At 35.6% G+C, this 20,644-nt stretch overlaps 1 protein-coding gene across 1 annotated transcript; it reads right to left on the bottom strand.

The window, feature by feature from the left end:
• Positions 1–3,598: 3,598 nt before the first annotated feature.
• LOC123526141 (keratin-associated protein 5-4-like) lies at positions 3,599–10,685 on the bottom strand. Its single transcript, XM_053522680.1, has 3 exons — positions 10,613–10,685; positions 9,916–10,265; positions 3,599–4,308 (listed from the first exon to the last, which is right to left on the bottom strand). Exons 1-3 carry the CDS (start codon positions 10,683–10,685, stop codon positions 3,937–3,939), a joined length of 795 nt encoding a protein of 264 aa, XP_053378655.1. The 3' UTR covers positions 3,599–3,936.
• Between the last annotated feature and the right edge of the window lie 9,959 nt (positions 10,686–20,644).

Below are 20,644 nucleotides of genomic sequence, written 5' to 3'. Positions count from 1 at the left end.
ACTTGGTCTATGTGACCTTTGACCTCAAAATCAATAGGGACAGCTGCTGGTCATGATCAACCTCTCTATTAATTGTTGTCCTATCCTTATCGCCCGGAAACTGTTTAACTGTTCTGGGTCAATGTGCGTCATTTTAAGGTCCTCTCCCAGTTTTTTTCGAGCCCGCTTGCGGTGAGCTTTATATAGTCACCACTTTCGGTGTTAGTGCGTGCGTGCGTCCGATTTTGTCCGGACCATAACTTCAGATGCATGGACCAATCTTGTTTATATTTGGCATGCATGTTTACCTCATTGAGAAGGCGTGTCATGCGCAAACTCCATGTTCCTATCTCAAAGGTCAAGGTCACAGTTGGAAGTCAAAGGTCAAATTTGTCCGGAGCATTTCTTCATGCATGGCGAGACTTTGATGTAACTCTGCATGAATGTTCATCATTATGAGACTGAGTGTCATGCGCAAGAACCAGGTCCAAGGTCAAGTTTACACTTGACAGCTGGCGGGCTCGACATTCTGCCCGTGGGCATACTTGTATTCAAATGGGGGCACTTGGGGCCGCTAAAGCTCAAAATAGAAATACCTCGATATAGTCGCCACTTTTGGTATATGTGCGTCCGTCCGTCTGATTTTGTCCGGACCATAACTTTGAGATGCATGGACCAATCTTGTTTATATTTGGCAATCATGTTTATCTCATTGAGAAGGCGTGACATGGGCAAACCCCATGTTCCTATCTCAAAGGTCAAGGTCAGTTGCTGGTCAAAGGTCAAATTTGTTTGTCCGGAGCATTTCTTCTTCATGCATAGTGAGATTTTGATGTAACTTTGCATGAATGTTCACCATTATGAGACGGAGTATCGTGCGCAAGAACTAGGTCCGAGGTCAAGGTCACACTTGACAGCTGGCGGGCTCGACATTCTGCCCGTGGGCATACTTGTATTTAAATGGGGGCACTTGGGGCCGCTAAAGCTCAAAATAGAAATACCTCTAAACGAACTGCTAGCCCTTTTCAGCCCCCACCCCTCCCCCGCCCCACCTTTTCAAAGGAGGGGTATATTGTGCAGATGTCGGTAGGTCTGTATGTAGACCAATCCGTTTCTGGATGATAACTCAAGAACCCTTTGGCCTAGGATCATGAAAGTTGATTGGGGGGTTGGTCATGATTAGCAGATGATAGGTCAGTAGGCCAAAGGTCAAGGTCACATTAACCCGGAACAGTTAAACCATTTCCGGACGATAACTTGAGAACGCTTGGGCCTAGGTTCACAAAACTTAATACCGAGGTTGATCATGACCAGCAGCTGTCCTTATTGACTTTGGGGTCAAAGGTCACACATTGACCAAGAACACCAAATAATTCCTTGTGCAATTACTGAATGCACCAAGAGGTGCATTTCATGTTCTACGAACTCTTGTTAAATGATTACTTCTCATGAACTTTTGATGGATCTTCATCAGACTTTGTAACATCATTATATGTCCATTACCAAGTTGTTCAAATTGGGGCCTTTTGAGCCCCTTTTAAGGGCTGTAGAGTTAAAAATAGAAATACCTTTAATTTACTTCTCATAAACTGGGGGCCTCCGTGGCAGAGTTGTTAAGGACGCTGACTTCAAATCACATGTCCCTCACTGATGTGGGTTCGAGCCTCACCCGGGCGGTTGAATTCTTCATGTGAAGAAGCCATCCAGCAGACTTACAGAAGGTCTCCAGATTTTGGTCAGCGATAAAACAAAGTCTCTAGATTTAGGTCAGTGCTGAACCAGTCTCAAAATTTAGATCAGTGCAAAGTTAGATACCAGATTTAGGCCAGCAAGTCTCATGATCTTCAGGTGTCGGTCAGGTATGAGTCAAGCTCCAAGCACTGTAACAATCTTCAGATCTAAGTCGGAGCTAAACCAGTCTCCAGATCTAAGTCAACGCTGAATCAATCTCGAGATTCAGGTCTGAGCTCAATCAGTCTCAATGCACTGAATCAAGCACCGGATTTAGGTTAGCTCTGGACCAGTGTCTAGATCTAGGTCCGTGATAAATCAGTCTCCAGGCATAGGTCAGCGTTGAACCAAACTCCAGGTAAGCGCTGAACAAGTCTCTAGATTTAGTTCAGTGCGGAAGCAGTCTCCAGGTTTAGGGCTAATTTGAATCGATCTCCAGATTTAGGTCAGCGATAAAACAAGTCTCTAGATTTGGCTCAGCACTGAACCAGTCTCTAGATTTAGGTCAGCGCTAAGCAAGACTCTAGATTTAGGTCAGCGCTAAACTAGCCTCCAGAATAAGGTAAAAGATCAAACAAGTCTCTAGATTGAGGTCAGCACTGAACCAGTCTCCAAATTTAGGTCAGCGCTAAGAAAGACTCCAGATTTAGATCCTCCAAGCACTGGATCAAGCTCCTGATTTAAGTCAGTATTGAACCAACCTCCAGATTAAGGCAAGCGCTAAACAAATCTCTAGATTTAGGTCAGTGCTGATCCAGTCTCCAGATCTACGGTCAGCGCTGACTAAATCTCAAGATTCAGGTCTGAGCTGAATCGCATCTCCAAGCACTAAATCGAGCTCCAGATTTAGGTAAGCGCTAAACAAGTCTCCAGATTTAGGTCAGCGCTAAACAAAAGATTTAAACCAGTACTAAAACAGTGTGGTTGGCGACCCTGATTCGGCCAATTTTACAACCTTTTCAGCTGTCACATTTTAATCCACAAAATTTTACCTGAATCAAGTTCAGTTCTTCGGTGTCACAAAGCGCGAATTCATTTGTTTGTATCTAAAAATAATCTGAACACGTCACTGAGGCCCGAAAGAGGGATTTAACGTTTTAGCGTGTTGCAGGACCCAGAGAAAATGGACAGTAGGAAAACGCTTATTATCGTCATTTCTGTTACAACTAATATAGGAGGCTATCTCAGGGGGTTTGTTTGGCTTAAAACTCTCCCTTTGAATTATTTTTTTGACGTGATCCTGTTTATTAAGTTCATCTTTTCCATTTTTTGAAATAACTTAAGAAATAAATGACAGCCATTATCTTCTGGAAAATTTTATTTTAGCCTGGCACTGTACCCATTTTGATCATTTTAAAATACGCAATTTTCTCGTCTGCATTTAGCAGATTGTAGATGAGTAGGCCTACCCCTTGAATAATGTTGGGGCCTCAAAACAAGTAAACACATGCGCACTGAAAGCATATGCAACTTCCCCCAGCAAGAGCTGTCACAAACTTTCGTAAACAAATTTAAATATTCCAATTTTGTATGTTTTACTTACCGATTTGCAATTGTTGCAGTAGATGTTGCACATAAAGCGAGCGTCTGTGTACTTGTCAACAAATGATAAAAAAGAACGCTGAAATAAGCGTTTATGCGACTGACCGGATTTCCGGGTCGTCCGAAATTCTGGGTCGCCAACCAGTAGAACTAGGTTAGCACTGAATCATATAGTGGAAGACACATTCAATTATGATTATTATTGTTGTTGTTGTTGTTGTGCTACTTTCACAATTTTGCTAACAAATGTATGCCCGGTTAGAAATGCCAGTGTTGTTTTTTTATCGGGAATTAGCTGAAATTTTACAATGTCGTGAAGTTGAATAAAAACAATCGTGATGACGTCAAGAATGTTTATTGGTTTAGACACTCAGAAATGAGACAAAACGTGAAAAGCTGATTTCTGATGATTTCAACATACATGTATTTGCTTGATTTACATAATTTTCCATCATTTTTGAGGTTTGGTCGATTTTGACTACATGTGAAACGTAATTTTAATATTTTACACAGAAGGTAATTTCTCAGTTATATATCCACTGAATTGTATATGCCGCCAAAACAACGTTTTTTTATTATTTCATTAATCTTTAAATTCAGATAACATTCATCGACTATTCTGCACTAACGACATGCTTACACAAAATGCACAAACGACATTGTCACCACATACACTAACGACAGCTAAGTCTTACAGCATACTGTTTCACCATAAAAACACCCCTCCGGTCCTATCAGTTCTTCCGGCGCATTACAAGGTGTCTTGCAGATACATGCCCGACAACACAGCTGCAGTCGATACCCACAGTGTCCTCGGCCTATATTTATCTCGCTTTCTAAACAAGACGACTTACATGTACACAACTTACAACATAGATTTCTGTCTTTTCCACACGTGTTGCGTCTAAGATGAACTTCCTGCATTTCACAGTACTTCTTACACTGGCAAAGCCCGCATGTATGGTCGTTGCCGCTGCGTGTCAACGGCAGCTCGCTGTCTTTGCACCCTGGCCAGGGCCGGTACAACGAAGCTTGGGGCTGGCAACATAATTTATGCTGAAGGTATATAAAAAGTAAACTAGAGCTATCGCTAAGTGTCATCAATACTCCCTAATACTGCTTTATCAGAGAAAAGAAGCCACTTTGTCTCAGTCCAAGGGTGCATACCTTAATACTTCTGGCCAATAATAAAAATAACAGAAAGTTTTCTTTTCATCTTAAATGCATATAGATCATTATAGTGACAGGCGTTCCAGAGATGACTCCTATTCTCGTGATAGGTCACGGGGTTATAGGGGCCATAGAGACTTTAAAAACAGACCTAGTGGACAGGACAGATTCAGAAATGGTGGATCTGGGCGTGGTCGTAGCAGCTGGAACAACAAAAACAATCGCAGAAATTAGATTTCAGCTGGTTTTTGGAATGTGAGGGGCTGGAGTTTGGACTGTGATACTGATGATTTTATTCTACGGAAATCTTTATTTTTAGATTGTAATTTAGATATTTTAGGAATTGCCGAAACCCATCTATTAAATAATGAATCTTTAAATATTCCAGGATACACTTGGTTTGGTCATAACCGTACTATTATTAATAAAAATGCCAGAAGTTGTTCTGGCGGTGTAGGATTTTTTGTTAAAAATGAATTGTTTGATACTTTTGATATTTGTATCTATGAGAAATCCGTTGAGGGTATTTTGTGGCTGAAACTTACACATAAATTAGAAAAGTTTGTTCTTTTACCATGTGTGTGCTATTTGCCTCCTGAAAATACTTCTAGATATTTTGATGTTGTTAAATTTTTTGACCAACTTTTAACAGATGTATATCACAATCAAAAGGAAGGTTTCATATACCTCTGCGGAGATTTTAATAGTAGAGCTGGTGACCTTGAGGATTATATACCTGGTGTAGATATTTTGCCAGAAAGGGAAATTATAGATTTTAAAAAAAATGCTTATGGAGAACTTTTAATAGACTTTCTTATTAATTTAAATTTTTGTATTTTAAATGGTAGAAACAGTATTTTCAATGGTTTCACGTCAATTTCTACGAAAGGGAAAGCTGTTGTCGACTATTGTTTGATTAGTCAAGAACAATTACAAATGTATAAGGATTTTTCAGTTTTATATGTGAGTGACTTGGTCAATAAATTAAATCTACAAACTATTGCAACAAAGGGAGTGCCCGACCATTCAATTTTAACTTGGAACATATGTTTGCCATTTAATTATATAAATGCTATTTCTGAGCCTGATTCTTATGCTAGCTTACCACAATCCAGATATGTTAAATATGATGTTAATAGTATACCTGATGATTTTTTAAATAGTTCTAATGTAACTGATCATGTGAATGATTTTATACATAGACTTGAAAACGATATTTCCAATCAAAGTAGAATTGATAATGTCTATGCTGAATGGTGTGATCTTTTAAAATGTAATATGAAGGATAATATTCCATTTAAAACTGTTAATTGTGGCCTTAAAGGCAAGAAATACAAACCTAGTAAACCTTGGTGGTCTGAAAATTTGTCTTCCTTGTGGGCTAGTGCCTGTGATGCAGAAAGAAAATGGTTGTCCTGTAAAGTTTTATCTGAGAAAAAGGTTTTACGAAATATCTATGTTACAAGAAGAAAAGATTTTGACCGTGAGGTTCAACGTGCTAAACGTTATTACTGGTTTAATATGCAAAATGAACTATTAAATGAATGTAATGTTGATAATAATATGTTTTGGAAATCTATTGGTAAAATTGGTGTAGGTCATAGTAACTCTAAACATATACCTATGGAAGTTGTACTTGATAATGGTGTTTTATCAACAAAACTTGAAGATATTTTACAAAAATGGAAATTAGATTTTCAGTCTTTGTATAGTGTGTCTTATGATGATAATGTAAATGTGCCTGATAGAGATGTACCTATCAATAATACATTTATTAGTTGTAATGATGTTATTTCAATCTTAGAGGTTAAAAAAGCTGTAGATAAAGCTAAGAAAGGTAAAGCAAATGGTGTTGATGGTATACCTGCAGAAATTTTGAAAAATGACACCACTGTTGTATTCTTACATGTACTTTTTAATGCCTGTTTTAATAGTGGTGTAACACCTACTGAGTGGGGCAAAAGCATTGTGAACCCGATTCCTAAATCATCAAATATGGATCCTAGAGACCCTTTGTCATACAGAGGCATTGCTCTTGCCCCTGCAATGTATAAATTGTATTGCTCAGTGTTAAATGACCGCCTTAGTAATTGGGTAGAACATAATAATATATTAGTTGATGAACAGAACGGTTTTAGGCGGAAACGCAGTACGATTTATCAAGTATCTTCTCTATATAATATAATTGATACACGTAGAACACATAAGTTGTCCACTTTTGCCGCCTTTATTGATTTTCGAAAGGCATATGATTATATCAACAGAGCCAAGCTGTGGGAAAGGTTGATTGATACAGGAGTTACGGGGAAAATGCTATCTGCCATTAAGTCATTGTATGCATCTGTTTCAGCTTCTGTACGAGTCAATGCCTTTTCTACAGATTGGTTTGAGGTACATTGTGGTTTACGTCAAGGCTGTATTCTTTCGCCAATATTATTTAACCTGTTTATCAATGATTTGGCTGTCTACCTTAAATCATTCAATGTTGGTATAGATATCGGTAACGAAAATGTTTGTATTTTGTTATTTGCCGATGACATTGTTTTATTGGCAGAAAATGCCAGAGATCTCCAAATATTTCTAGATGCCTTAAATACTTGGTGTATCTCAAATGATATGAATATTAATTTAACCAAAAGTAATGTTGTTCATTTTAGACCAGCTCATACGCATAGAACAGATTTTGTTTTTAGATGTGGTAATGATACAATTGCATTAACTGACAATTATACTTACCTTGGCATTGTATTAAATGAATATTTAGATATCAATGTTACTGTTAGAGCAGTTGCTCAAAGTGCAAGTCGCGCACTGGGCCTGGTCATTGCTAAATGTAAGCTTATTGGCGGAATACCATATGATGTATTCACTAAGTTGTATGATGCTATTGTTTGGCCCGTCATCAACTATGGGGCGGCCATATGGGGGCACAGGTCATTTTCATGCATAGATGCGGTTCATAATCGTGCTATGCGCTTTTTCCTAGGAGTTGGAAGATATACCCCTAATTTGGCTCTTGCCGGGGAGATGGCCTGGACTCCTACTATGGTACGTCAATGGAAAACTATTTCTAGTTTTGTGTCTCGTATCTGTAACACTGCAGTGACCAGGCTCAATAAACGAATAGCAGTCTGGGTTAGCTCTAAGTTGGGTACTTCTTGTAGAAATTGGTTTTTCCATGTCAAGAAAAAGTTTGAGGAATCTCAAATTGATTACAATATTTCTGAATATGTACCTAAGAAATATGTCATTGACAAGATCACTAAAAATGTTGAAGAAAATTACCTAAGAGCTTGGTTTACTGGTATAAATAGAATAGAAAGTGCTAGTGGTAGAGGCCGAAATAAGCTCAGAACTTATTGTACACTGAAACCTGAATACAAAGTTGAAGAATATTGTCAACTTATTATGCCTATTTCACATAGATCTGCATTGTGTAAATTCAGATGTGGGGTAGCTCCCATCCGTCTTGAGACGGGCAGATATGAAGGGTTACAAGTTGAAAATAGAACCTGTCCTTTTTTTTGTAATACGATTGAGGATGAAATACATGTCTTACTGAATTGTAACTTATATGAAGATTTAAGGAAACCCTTAATTTTGAAGGCAATTTCCAGTAACTCAAATTTTGAATCTTTGTCTGATCTTGAAAAGCTTAAATTTGTGTTAATAAACCCAGCATTATTGAGATTAAGTGCAAAAACCTGCTGTGCAATACTTGATCGAAGATGTCAATTTCTTAATAAATGACATGTATATAGTAATTTTTAAATGTCAAACTATTTTAGGCCAGTGTAAATTTATCCATTGTTTAAAAGTATTGATGATATTTATCTATCACTCAAAATGCTCTCGTTAATCTAACATATGTTTGGTCTGACCAAACATGTTCCATTATTTTATACCATTTTGTAATGTTGAGCTTATTGCCATAGTATTAATAATTCAGTGTTTTAAGTAAATAGATTTTAAGGCAGCTTTTAAACTAAGATTAACAAGGGTATTTTGAATTTTATCTGTTTGATATGTATATATCAAGTAGTTTCATATTGCAGCTGAAACTCTATAACTCGAAGTCGGTTGGACCAATGTAAACACTTTGACTTTAAACAGTCGTGGTTCGATTTAAACATTTTCAATTTAAACAAAGTCAGATTGGAATAAATTTAGATTGAGACTGAAAGATATGTTCGTATTAAGCGGGAGTTCAACTTAAGCGAGTTCGGGTTATCGAGTTTGGACTGTATTTGTGTGCTATTCATTGTACTATGTAAAATGTTTTAATAATTGTCTGTTACAAATCTTTAATAGATTGGCTATGCATGTATGTTTCATGTATAATGATTGTTTCATGTATGTAAACATGCATAGAACGGACAATAAATTTGAAAGCTTATATGTCATAGTGTGTATTAATTAAAAAAAAAATTGACAATAAAGGAGTTTCAGATGTGACCCAATGTCAATCTTTGGCCACCGAAGTAAAAAAAAAAAAGATAAAAAAAGAAGACGTTACAGTCACAATTCATTGTGATCAACATTTTGAAAAGTGTCGATGGGATCCCTTTAAGAGTGTGTAATTAGTTCGCTTCACAAACATTTAGCGAACTTGAAGGAGTATGACAGTCCCACTGACCCCTACCATCTCCTAACCTTCGCGCACCCAAGAAAAAAATATGTCATACACAGCTAGAAATTGTGGTGATCATAACATAAGTATAAAAATAATTGGAATCCCTTTAAGACTGTCATAGCAGTTCCTCCCATAAACTTGATCGGGTACAGCCCCCCCCCCCCACCACCCCGAACAACGATGAAGCTGTGCCGATGATGCCCTATAAACCTGAAAGGATATTGATCCCAGTTTCCGCCCCCACCCGACACACCTTTTGACACCCCAGAAAATATGAGGTTCTGCACAACTTCAGGATTACTTTCCAACCCTATAGAGTTTCACTGACAGTTATAAAAGTGTAGAAGTAGTTCGGTCCGAAAACTTCGCAAACTTGAGAGGATATGGGTACACCAGTGCCTTCCCCCCCCCCCCCCCCCCCCCCCCCCCCCCCACACACACACCTTTCGTCAACTCAAAAGTAGGTCAGTGCCACGTACAACTACACTTTACAGTGCTCAGTTCGCCCTACGGGCCCACGGACCGACCGACCATAGGATGACTCTTATATACACGCCCCCTCGTCCCCCGTGAATCATAATTAAGAATACTTGATACGATTTACATCCAATGAGTCATGTTATAACGAAAAGAGGAAATGACTATAGACACAGCTGCAGGGTAGACTACTCCAAATGTATTAACACTTCAAAGATTTAGCGATTGAAATTTTAAAATTTCTGTTCATTAATGCATGTATCTTAAAGTTACTTTAAGAATTAGAAAAAGAAAAAAAAACTTGAAGAATGTGTATACTGAATTCATACATGAAAAGAATATAAAATTATTAATGTTAACAAATGCATCTTAATTTTACGTACGTTTGTTCCGCAGCTTTTTACGCGTGTACTGATTTCTTTCACGTCACAAACACCTTTCTGACATCTACAATTGGGACAACAAAATGATTGGTTAGCAGGGCAACTGTCTAAAACGCCTCTGCTTCCTCTGTTAGCAAGATTCCAAACATTTTGCGTCGTCGCGTCTCTCTCGGCTGGCAGTGCTGTACCATACCGTCCTTCATCACTTTCATCTGCTTGGCAAGAACCTTTGCACAAACAGTACGGTTTGCAACATCTTACTCCCCAGCCACCCGGAAGTGCCGCAGAATGACAGCTTCCGGAAATCACACGATCTGTCTGACATCGAAACGCACTACACGTGCATCGTCCTGGAATTTTAATAATATCAAATATGCAACATACTTCACATTGACTGTTGAAAAGGTTCTTGCATCCCTTGCAGTATGGACAATGGAGACTGCGGTCAAATGCCGCTCAAACCAGGATTCGTGTATTAGTCAGACAGTCTGTCCCAGCTCCATTGTTCCACCGTGACTTCAGAAATATCAAAAGAATAAATTAGTATTGTATCTTCAAGACTTTTATCAAGATTAAAATAAATTTTCCGTATCTTATAATAAAGATTTAGAGGTTGCACATTTAATTTATCCATATATTTTTCTGTATCATTACTGTTTAATGCAAAAATTATAACATGTAGTTATCACCTATATACCTTTTTGCTCCGTTCCCGATGAAATAAAACTAAAAATACTAAAAAACGTCGTAAGATATCCAATCCAAGCCATGTCTTAAACGTTTTCATAATTTAGTGCAGAAAAATAATTACCCCGTAGTAAATGAAGTTCAACTCAAAGATATCAATCCTGAAGTCATAAATTGTGTCTGAATAAATATCTAATAATTTTACCTTATTACAGCTTCGTAATTATTTAGTTTATGACATAATAACATATACATTTGTAGTTAATATTTAGTTGAAATCACGGTTTGTGCGGCAAAGGAAATGAGAGAAACAAATATAAGTTATGCAGTTTTTGCATTCGTATGATATATTCACAGTGTTATAACAGTATATGTGTTATGCACCTGTCAATATTTTGCCCGCCCAGGGGGGCGGCGGGCCGACCGCCAGGTAAATTTAACATTTTCAAAAAATTTGTGTATGAGTCCTCAAATCAATCCTAGACAAATTTTTGTTTCTAATAATCCTACAGCCTAGATTCTAGTTTGTACAATACAAATGTGTTTTTGTAAATCCCGACTGTCGGGAATGGAACTTCATTATAATAGTCCCGTTTTGCTTCGCTGCATCACAGTCGGGTATAACAGTATTGTGTATTATTATACCTCACATAAATGTCCAATGCAAATTTCCCATTAGTTTAACTTGAATAATAAATCACATTCCCCAGTGGTTTTATATCTCAGGCGCAAAAAAAAAAAAACAAAAACACGTGCGCATATGATATGATCTATAATTTTATATCACATGCGCAACAGAGCTATATTATTTTTCTGCGCATGTAATATTATTATTTCATGTTTCCCGTTGAGATATTGATACTTTCGCCTTGAATAAAAGACGATACATGAGATGATAAATATTTCAGACGAGGCGCTAATATACACTTTAGGATTAATTAATAACCTATTCTGGTGTTTGTGCATGTGCGAACCCCGCCGATTTTTTTTTTCAATGATTTGTTCTATGTGCCAAAATTTCTAAAACAACTTTTTATCAGATATTAAATCGAAACTATCACCATCAGATTGGAAATGATCTAATATGAAATGAGTGCTCACACTTACGTGTTGCGTTTCGAAGTAAGAATGCTTGGCGCAATGTTGAAATATGCGCAAAAAATATAGGGGTCAGCGATTATGTAAACGTCTCGACTAGATCTTCTAAAAAGTCTTATTCCACAGAGAAATCGCCACAATCTCTGAGTGCTATCAAGTAAAGACTCCTTAATTCTCTCTGCATTATTTGGTTAGTAATTACTCTTTAATATTAAATAAATCATTTAAATCATTATGCCAGTTGATTTTTCAGTAAAAGTTTTGACCTTTTTACATTTTTTGTATAATAAAATAAATATTGCATTTCGGAGAAGGTGCTTTATTTTGACTTCACAATTAATATGTACAGATAGATTTGTTTTGCATGTTTAAAAGAAGTAGAAGATGAAAAAAGAAAATCGTAAGAAATACCGTATTAATCATAGTTTATGTAGATAAAGCAGCTTGTTATGAACATTTACTAGTTTGTCCTGTACATATCTTAGTTTGTGCAGTGCATTTAGCATTTGTTCTGTACAATTAATAGTTTGTTATGTGCATTTACCAATATATTCGGTGCAATTATCATTTGTACAGAATATATTGGAAATGGCACATGACGAACTATTAACTGTACAGAACAACCCAGTTAATGCAAAGGCAGTTTAGGCGTTCCATACAATGTTAAGCCATTTTGATCTTTCATCTCTTTGTATAATTTTGACCTTTAACCTAGTGACCTGCATTCTGCACTATGTGTGTCGACTGGATGATCTCATTCTAGGGGTTTAAAAGATATGGAGCGGGCGCAATTTTAAGCTATTCATATTTGATTTTTGATCTCTTAGTGTGATCTTTACTTGGACTTAGTCCTGGTATACTCTGTGCACGGGTATGCTCTGTGCACGGGTGTGCTTTGTGCACGGGTATGCTCTGTGCACGGGTATGCTCTGTGCACGGGTGTGCTCTGTGCACGGGTATGCTCTGTGCACGGGTAGGCTCTGTGCACGGGTATGCTCTGTGCACGTCGATTTGATGAGGTTAATAATTGATGCTAGTTTTATGCAAAATCTCCCAGACGATTTAGTTGATATGGAATAGAAACGAAGTTATTGAGATGTTTGATTGTACCGAAAAGTGTGACCTTGCCCTTGGAGCTGGTAACATGGATGGTTCTCCCCCATGTTGTTTTGATAAGGTACATAATTGATGCTTGTTATATGAAAGTCTTCCCAGTGGTTTAGAAGATATGGAGCGGACAAGATGGAGGACGATGTTTTAGTTTGTGCTGTGCATTGACTAGTTTGTACTGTACAATTAATAGTTCGCCATGTGCATTTTCCAATATACAGTACAAACTAGCAAATGTACATAACAAACTGCTTTATCTACGTAACAAATTATGATTTGTACCGAATATGTTAGTAAATGCACATGACGAACTATTAATTGTACAGAACAATCTAGTGAATGCACAGCACAAACTAAGAAATGTACCGGACAAACTAGTAAATGTACATAACAAACTGCTTTATCTACATAGCAAATTATGATTTGTACAGAATATATTGGAAAATGCACATGGTGATCTATTAATTGTACAGCACAAACTAGTGAATGCACAGCACAAACTAAAATATGTACAGGGCAAACTAGTAAATACACATAACAAACTGCTCTATCTATTGATAGGATTTTGGTAAAACTAACACAATTGTTAATCTCATGAAGACGGCATACAAAATACATAATCTATGTCTCTGGATTCAAGGTCAAGGTTGCAATTGATGTCAAAGGTTATTTTACTTTCCCTGTATTAAAGTATCAGTCGTCTCTAGTGATACCTTTAGTTCCATTAGGTCAAAGGTATAACTAGTATAGTTTCTTTTTAATTGAAAGACTTTTTAAATAACTTCTTTGAATACTAAAAGTCAGATATTAAGAACTAAAATGATAGGTTGCGGTGCAAAATTGTGATATACCAAAGGAAACGACCCATTTGGAAAATAGGAAAAAAAAACACAAACGAATATAAATAACAGTATATAAATGTGATGAAATAAATACCATTCTTATCAGCTTTCCTGCTTTCCTTTTTTTCAAACACGTGATACTGTTATCGGCAATATTTCAAGATTTGGCGTGTATTTTCTCCCCATTGGTATTATTTAACTTAAGCTATTTCTGAAGCTACCCCTTTCTTCTTCACCATGTATATTTACCACTATTAACATCTTTTAAGCATATATCAATTAAAATAGTTGCAGCAGTGAGTGCGGCATGCCTGGGTAGGACATATGTGCATGAGTGTGTGCGCGCACGCGCGCGCGCGCGTGTGTGTAATTTTTGTCTTTGCTTTTTTATTGCAACTGTGAAGCTAATGCTAATTGTAGCTCATATGTTTACGATTTGTTCGGTAACACTGAGATGGATCTACAGTTATGTGAATCATTTTCCTCTCCAGTTTTCATAAGTTGGAGTAACGTAAGCATTCTTTATTTGTTCGGGAAAAACACCAAACTATATGCTCTTTGGTATTTAAGACATGTCTGAATTTGCAAAATTCCACAGCAGAGAAATGCTCAACTTATATGATAAAAATGGTGACCATATAGAAGTAAATATCGACATGTTAAGATAAAATGGTCAAATTTTGCAAGTGTTAGTAAACTGTCATTTGATAGCATTAAATTTAACATTAGCTTTGTATGCAGAAGTATACTACTAATTTTATGACATTCCTTTAAGTAAAGTTAAATGACTTTTGTTGCTATTAGTAATCTTTCAAATCATATTTCACGGCCAAAAGAATAAAATAGATATCATTTCTATGTAAAGAGAAAACAAATGCGGTGTCATCTACTTAGTTTTGTGATAAATTAATTCTGACATTGACGACGTTTTGTATGTTATTAGAACAGGATAATATGTATAACAGGTTAAAGTTATAACGATACAACCATTTATGGTTATATGTGGACGAATGACGAATTTTATCTTTTCTTCATATCAAACGTGTTTGGATTTTAAATCCCTTAAATTCCTTTTGATATATTTCGATGACGTGAATCGTTGTATATTTCTCAAATGATAAGGATTTTGCGTGTTTCATTGTATTATTTACCACAGTTCAGAGTTTATAATATTCTCTCACTGGTCGCGCGACAATCGTTGTTTATGGAAGAAGTTTAGTTTATTAGATTTTTAAGTCTCATTCATGTATAAAACCAACGTTGACATTTACAATAAAAACATTAAGACAACATATACATGACCGATCTATAAAGATTTATAGCAGACTAGAACATGCACATTTTATGACTTTGCATGTGGTTTTGAAAAAACAATATACATGCATAAACTGCATAGGAGAAATCAATCAATCAATCCTTTAGCATTATGACAGAATTTCAGAAATATGGTGTCTCCCAAAACATTAGAATTAGACAGCCTGTTGAAAACATAAAGAATCAGCTAAAAATCTACCAAATAAAACAGGCAACCTAAAATTTCGCTGTCTCACTCATGTATAAAACAAACACTGACAATTACAATAAACAAGAGATGTCTGTACGACAGCTCGCTCGACTTTTCTCAGTGCTTGACTATGAATTAGAGCTTTGCCAGTAAAAACTTTATAAAACTTTAACCAAAAATTCTAAGTTAAAAAGGGACATAACTCTGTTAAAATTAAAATCAGAGTTATAGGTATTGTTTATCCTGGTGTAGATTTTGATAGTAAATGATTATTTTAAGTTTCCAAGTCGAAAGCTCGGAAAGTAACAGAGATATTTGACTTTATCAAAACCAAAATTCTCAGTTAAAAGGGACATTATTCTGTTAAAATTCAAACAGAGTTATGGGGATTGTTTCTCCTGATGTAGACTTTTATAGTAAGTAAATATTTTAAGTTTCAAGTCAATAGCTTTGAGAGTAACGGAGATATTTGGCTTTATCAAAAAAACTTTAACAAACAGCAACACCTACTTTCTTATATGTTTAACTGACAAACAAATCGAGCAATATAAGAACACGCGATATACAACTGTTGACGGGCGGTTCAGAGGATATTATGACGTCAGTTATGTCATCAAATTACCCCATGACGCCAGGATCATTTCTTCTTGGATGAAAGACGTTGAGCATAATTTGTATTGTAATATTACAGTGGAAGTGTAAGAATAAAGATACATAGACCTATGGTTTATCGTCTGACGCCCTCCTGGTTCAAATACACCATATTTGGACTCAGCATTCCTCTCTAACAATACCGGCTCTCCTCCATATAATTCGTTATTGTACATTACACTGTCATATCATGTCATGTTAAACGAGGGAAATGCTGTGTACGAGTTTGGGGTTTTTTGGTTGATGTGTCTGTTTTTTTGTCAACCTCTGCACGTTGTGCAAGTGATGTGCCGCACCGAGTCTATTTTCGGGTCACTATTATTTACAATTTACATGTTTTTGACTTTACCGCCGAGGTAACAAAAAAAAAAAACAACAAAAAAGACAACAAAAACAACTTAATCTTTACGTAGATAATCAAAATTCTAGATCTATAGGACCTTAGCAGGGCTGCCAAGATGTAAAAACAAATGTAGTTTGTCTTGCAAGTTTAATTTTAAGAGGTAGGTTATTTAGTTATTCTTTAATGTTATTCTTTTATTCTTTATGCCTTAATCATTCTTATATGTTTCGGCATTTGAACAGTGAAAGCTTTTAATTAATTCACTCTCAAAAGGTCGTGTACTTGATATTTTCTAGACTGATTTGAAAAATTTGGACCTCACGCAATTTTTCTTAATGGGCTTCTATGGGAAAAATCAAAACTCTATAACATGTTTGAATATGACTTTTTTTCTACAATGTAGATTATGATGAAACTTCTCACAGTTGTTAATAAACATATGGCCTACAATGTGGTGAAATAAAATGTATAGGCCAGTTTGCTTATTTTTGAGATATTTGACCATAATTAGTTCTTGCTAACAAACTGACGCTGTTTTTATTTTCTGATGGTCGCGTCAATTTGGTTAACTAGCCAGTATCAAACCGCAACATCTCGCACAGTCTCTCGTGAGAAACTGATGACGTCATGCAACGGTTCAGAATACGCGGTTATTTTTGAAAATCAAGATCAAATTTTACCTATTTATGAATTTAATTTAATCATAAACATAACCATTTTTGATAAAATTCATAAATACATACCTTAGAAGGTTTAAGTTCTCAAAAAAGGTCAATAAATAACGATTCTATACCGCCTATTGCTTTTCAAAATGAAGAGTACCCTGATCAAGTGACAACTGCAATGGCGGACAAAATATTGCAGAGAGGGGAACCAATTTGAAACTTGCGTGTATAACTTGTGTTCAAATTATGTTGCATAGATTATTTTATGCCAGATCAAAAGAAAAAAAAGGATTAGAAATATTTTAAAGTAAAAGGTGTGTCCATAGCATTTCATTTGATGAAATTATAGCGTGTTAGACTTCTGGCACGATTCCTGGTTAGGTTTCAGTACGGGATTCGTTTCAGCTCAGAGATCCGCAACAACATATAAACATCTCTGAGCTGTAATGTTTTAGCTAGACCATAATTTAAGTGAACCGCACATTTCACGCTACGTTTAGACAATATTTTGAATTATTTAACGTGTCAGATATTTTAATATCATAGTTTTTTTGTGATAAATTTACTCACAGGTTGCCATTAATTCATAAAATGATTTTCATTTCCGTACGCTGAATTCAGGCTTTATCCTACGTTTTCCGGATAAATGAAGTTACGCCATCATTTCCGGTTTATCAAACGTGCAAATCTACGCCGGAGTTTTGCAGTGGAACAGTATTGGATACATCATACCGGGATACAGGAATGGTAATACATATACAAACTGGCAGCCTGCTAGCTAGAGGGATTGTTCTAACTGTACCTCTACGGTTGAGGATTGACGTCATATTTAATTGAAATAATATCTAAGTAAAGATTTATTGTCAAAAGCAGATTTAGTATAAATTTCACAGCTTTAAGTTGTACTTATTTGCTGCCAAGTCCAGAAATTGTTGTTATGTGCCAAAACCTGTTTTAGTATTTTGTTTAGAGGGAGAAATCCTTTATATAACTGGTTACCTATAAATGTGCAAATATGTACGTTAGAAAAAATTTCATTGTCCTATAATTTGATTAGGTTTTATTTAAATGTCTCATGCTTATAAAAGGTAGTGTGTAAATATAAGCGAATTCTTTGTTTTGATCATGAAGACGATTTATTTAAGACGTGAATAGAGTGCGGTTTTCTAATTTTACGATTAGAAAGGGTTGCTTAGATTTAAATGTGTGTAATTGTTTGTATTTCCTTCAAAGTTTTTGAAACGTGGCATTCCCTGTTCGATATTTATTCTCGTTTTTAACAAACTTATCTATCTACCAAAGTGATAATACAGTACCTAATGTTGAGCTGTTCTAATGTGTATAAAATAAAGACAACACATACTTAATGTGCTGCCGACGCAGTGAATGATATAGGGAAATATTTCATTTATGGTTATCAGTATTCCGCCAATTATCATAAAGTAAAAGAACTTTACACGAATCGCCTCAGACATTGAAAGTTACATTGATTATTAATTAAATGTTTGTGAAAAGCCTAGTTGATATAAGCATAGCACAATTCAACTTAAGAGAACACCTTTATCGAACCGCCGGGCTGTCTAGGTCAAGGCATGCTTATTTTCTTCAGAAATTACAGTTGTTCCGAATGCTATTCAAACTTCAGGGGAGTGATAAGGCCTTCAGTAGCCTCCATATCTTGTTTTTGTTTTAGATGGTGTAACACATGTTTAAAATGGAGAGGAGAACTATTAAAGTCAGGAACGCTTGGTAAAGTAGAATGGGAGAAAACTGAATCATGGAATTGGCCGGACTCATACGAAAACATTGTGGAAGTATTTTTACCTTACAACTGGAACAGAAACAATAGAGTTCCATTATCTGATATATCAACACAATGCCACATCTGGAGCACCTGCAATGAGTTCAAATTAAACTTTTATCAAAAATGCAAAATCTGAACGAAATTTGATATTTCACAACGCAAGCCTAAGGGTGTCAGAATTAGACAAATCAAACGCATTTGATGCACTTAAAGATCTAATAAAAGACCCAGACACACATACATATGTTGATGTAAATAAGTGCCTGAATGAGCTAAATGACATTGAAAATGATGACAGAGAAATTAAATTCCATGAAGAGTGGACACAATTTGAAGTTTCTGCCAACGAAAGACAAATTAACATTGAAGAGAAACTCAGTGAAATATCCAGTCAGCTGACTGATAGTTATAAGCTCAGCCAAGTTTTGTTTCTGAAAGTTGATCCATTTCTGTGAAGTTTGGTGTAATTCTGCCCAGCGGTTTTCAAGAAGAAGATTTTTTAGAAAATGTTGACGGACGCACGACACACAACGGACATTGAGCGGTCACAAAAGCTTACCAAGAGCCTTTGGCATAGGTGAGCTAAAACAAAAACACTCTTAATAATAACATTCCATTAAAGTCGAAAATGCCGATTCAGCTTTAAGACAATTTTATTTTGTCCCACTCAGGGTTATTTGTATTGTCTTAATGGAGCTTGGAATTTGTATGTATTTGTATGATCCTAAAACATACAACTTAGAATATGTCCAATTCTTGTGATGTACCATTACAGTCAAAAATGACGAACATCAGTTAGCCCTACTTTTATTTTCAATAGATCCAAGTAAAACAAATGTTAATTCAAATTAAGATATTTACCTTATTTTGTGCGAGATTTTATTATTAAATACAATAATTTTACATACCTTTTGCTTTCAATTAGCTCCGCACATCTAATGTTTTAATATGCGGGTCCCAGTATTTAATACTAAAGAATGGAAAATGAAACTTTTCACCTGACTGGTTTATCATATATTATTACATTATGAAAGTTTCTAAAAATAAAACCTCGCAATCCAGTATCTAAACCGTGAAAATTTGTTTTTAGAAAATATAATTAGGATATCTTCTGAGGATATTGTGAGTACCATTGTTTAATTCAGATTTACATATGATCTCATATCTTCGCGCCTAAAATGAACCTAATTTTACTTTTAAATGTTAACTGTGATGGGCAAAGTGAATTTCTCTCCAGTTTTTCATAATGTCACAATATTTTTATAATGAACAATATCGACTTTTACAATATTTTTTTACAATATGCCACTAAACAGAATTTTTCAAATATGGTAAGAAAGTGAAATCAGTATACAACGTTACATTGTGTGGTTATTTATAAGTTATAAAAAATTTACTAAAAGTTATTCAGAAGCGACAGAGGATCCCAACATCTGTCAGAAATATTTGCATACAAATATCTATATGAACATTCCACCACCAGTTAATTCATAAAATCCCCGTAAAAAACGGTAAACTCGAGGGACCTGATAGTGAAATATCCAGTTTGTGTTCCTTCATTTAGGGGTTCGTTTTCATACATATTTTACAATTTAAAGAAACATACAAATATACATATATAGATATGAAAAAAATAAAAACACAACCAAGTTATTATCCGTTTCTCAGCTGTTAAAGTATTGTAACTTTATTCAGTTTCTAATGCACCTTAGTTAATGGTATGTATGGACGGTACAAACAAACGCAAAATTCAGAAATATCTTCATTCGCGCCGAATAATGAAACATTTTTGGTATCCCTGTCTTAAGTTCATACATTGGGAGTCAAGAGATTACAGCTGTATGCTTATAAGTCAAGATGAATTGTAATTTTCATAAGTCAAACGTGTGCATTAAATATATATTCCTATCCATAGTGTGTGAAACCAACAAAAAATTATAACATAAACTTTTTGTCATTCACAATCGAAAATCTGAATTTCACGCGCTATGTATCTTCTTGAATTTTATTGACCTACTAAGTTTA

Source organism: Mercenaria mercenaria, chromosome 14, assembly GCF_021730395.1.
Source record: "Mercenaria mercenaria strain notata chromosome 14, MADL_Memer_1, whole genome shotgun sequence".
In the NCBI taxonomy this organism is placed as follows: Eukaryota; Metazoa; Mollusca; class Bivalvia; order Venerida; family Veneridae; genus Mercenaria; species Mercenaria mercenaria.
Note: the sequence above shows the minus strand (reverse complement) of the source record. Positions and strands in the feature narration are given on the sequence as shown.

What these genes read in the sequence shown, in the direction of transcription:
- LOC123526141 (XM_053522680.1), bottom strand. Translation starts at nt 10,685, where the DNA reads ATGGCTTGGATTGGATATCTTACGACGTTTTTTAGTATTTTTAGTTTT. An exon ending in ATCGGGAACGGAGCAAAAAG is followed by an intron (nt 10,266 to 10,612) that starts GTATATAGGTGA and finishes TTAAAATTCCAG; the next exon opens with GACGATGCACGTGTAGTGCG. An exon ending in TAAAAAGCTGCGGAACAAAC is followed by an intron (nt 4,309 to 9,915) that starts GTACGTAAAATT and finishes ATATACCTTCAG; the next exon opens with CATAAATTATGTTGCCAGCC.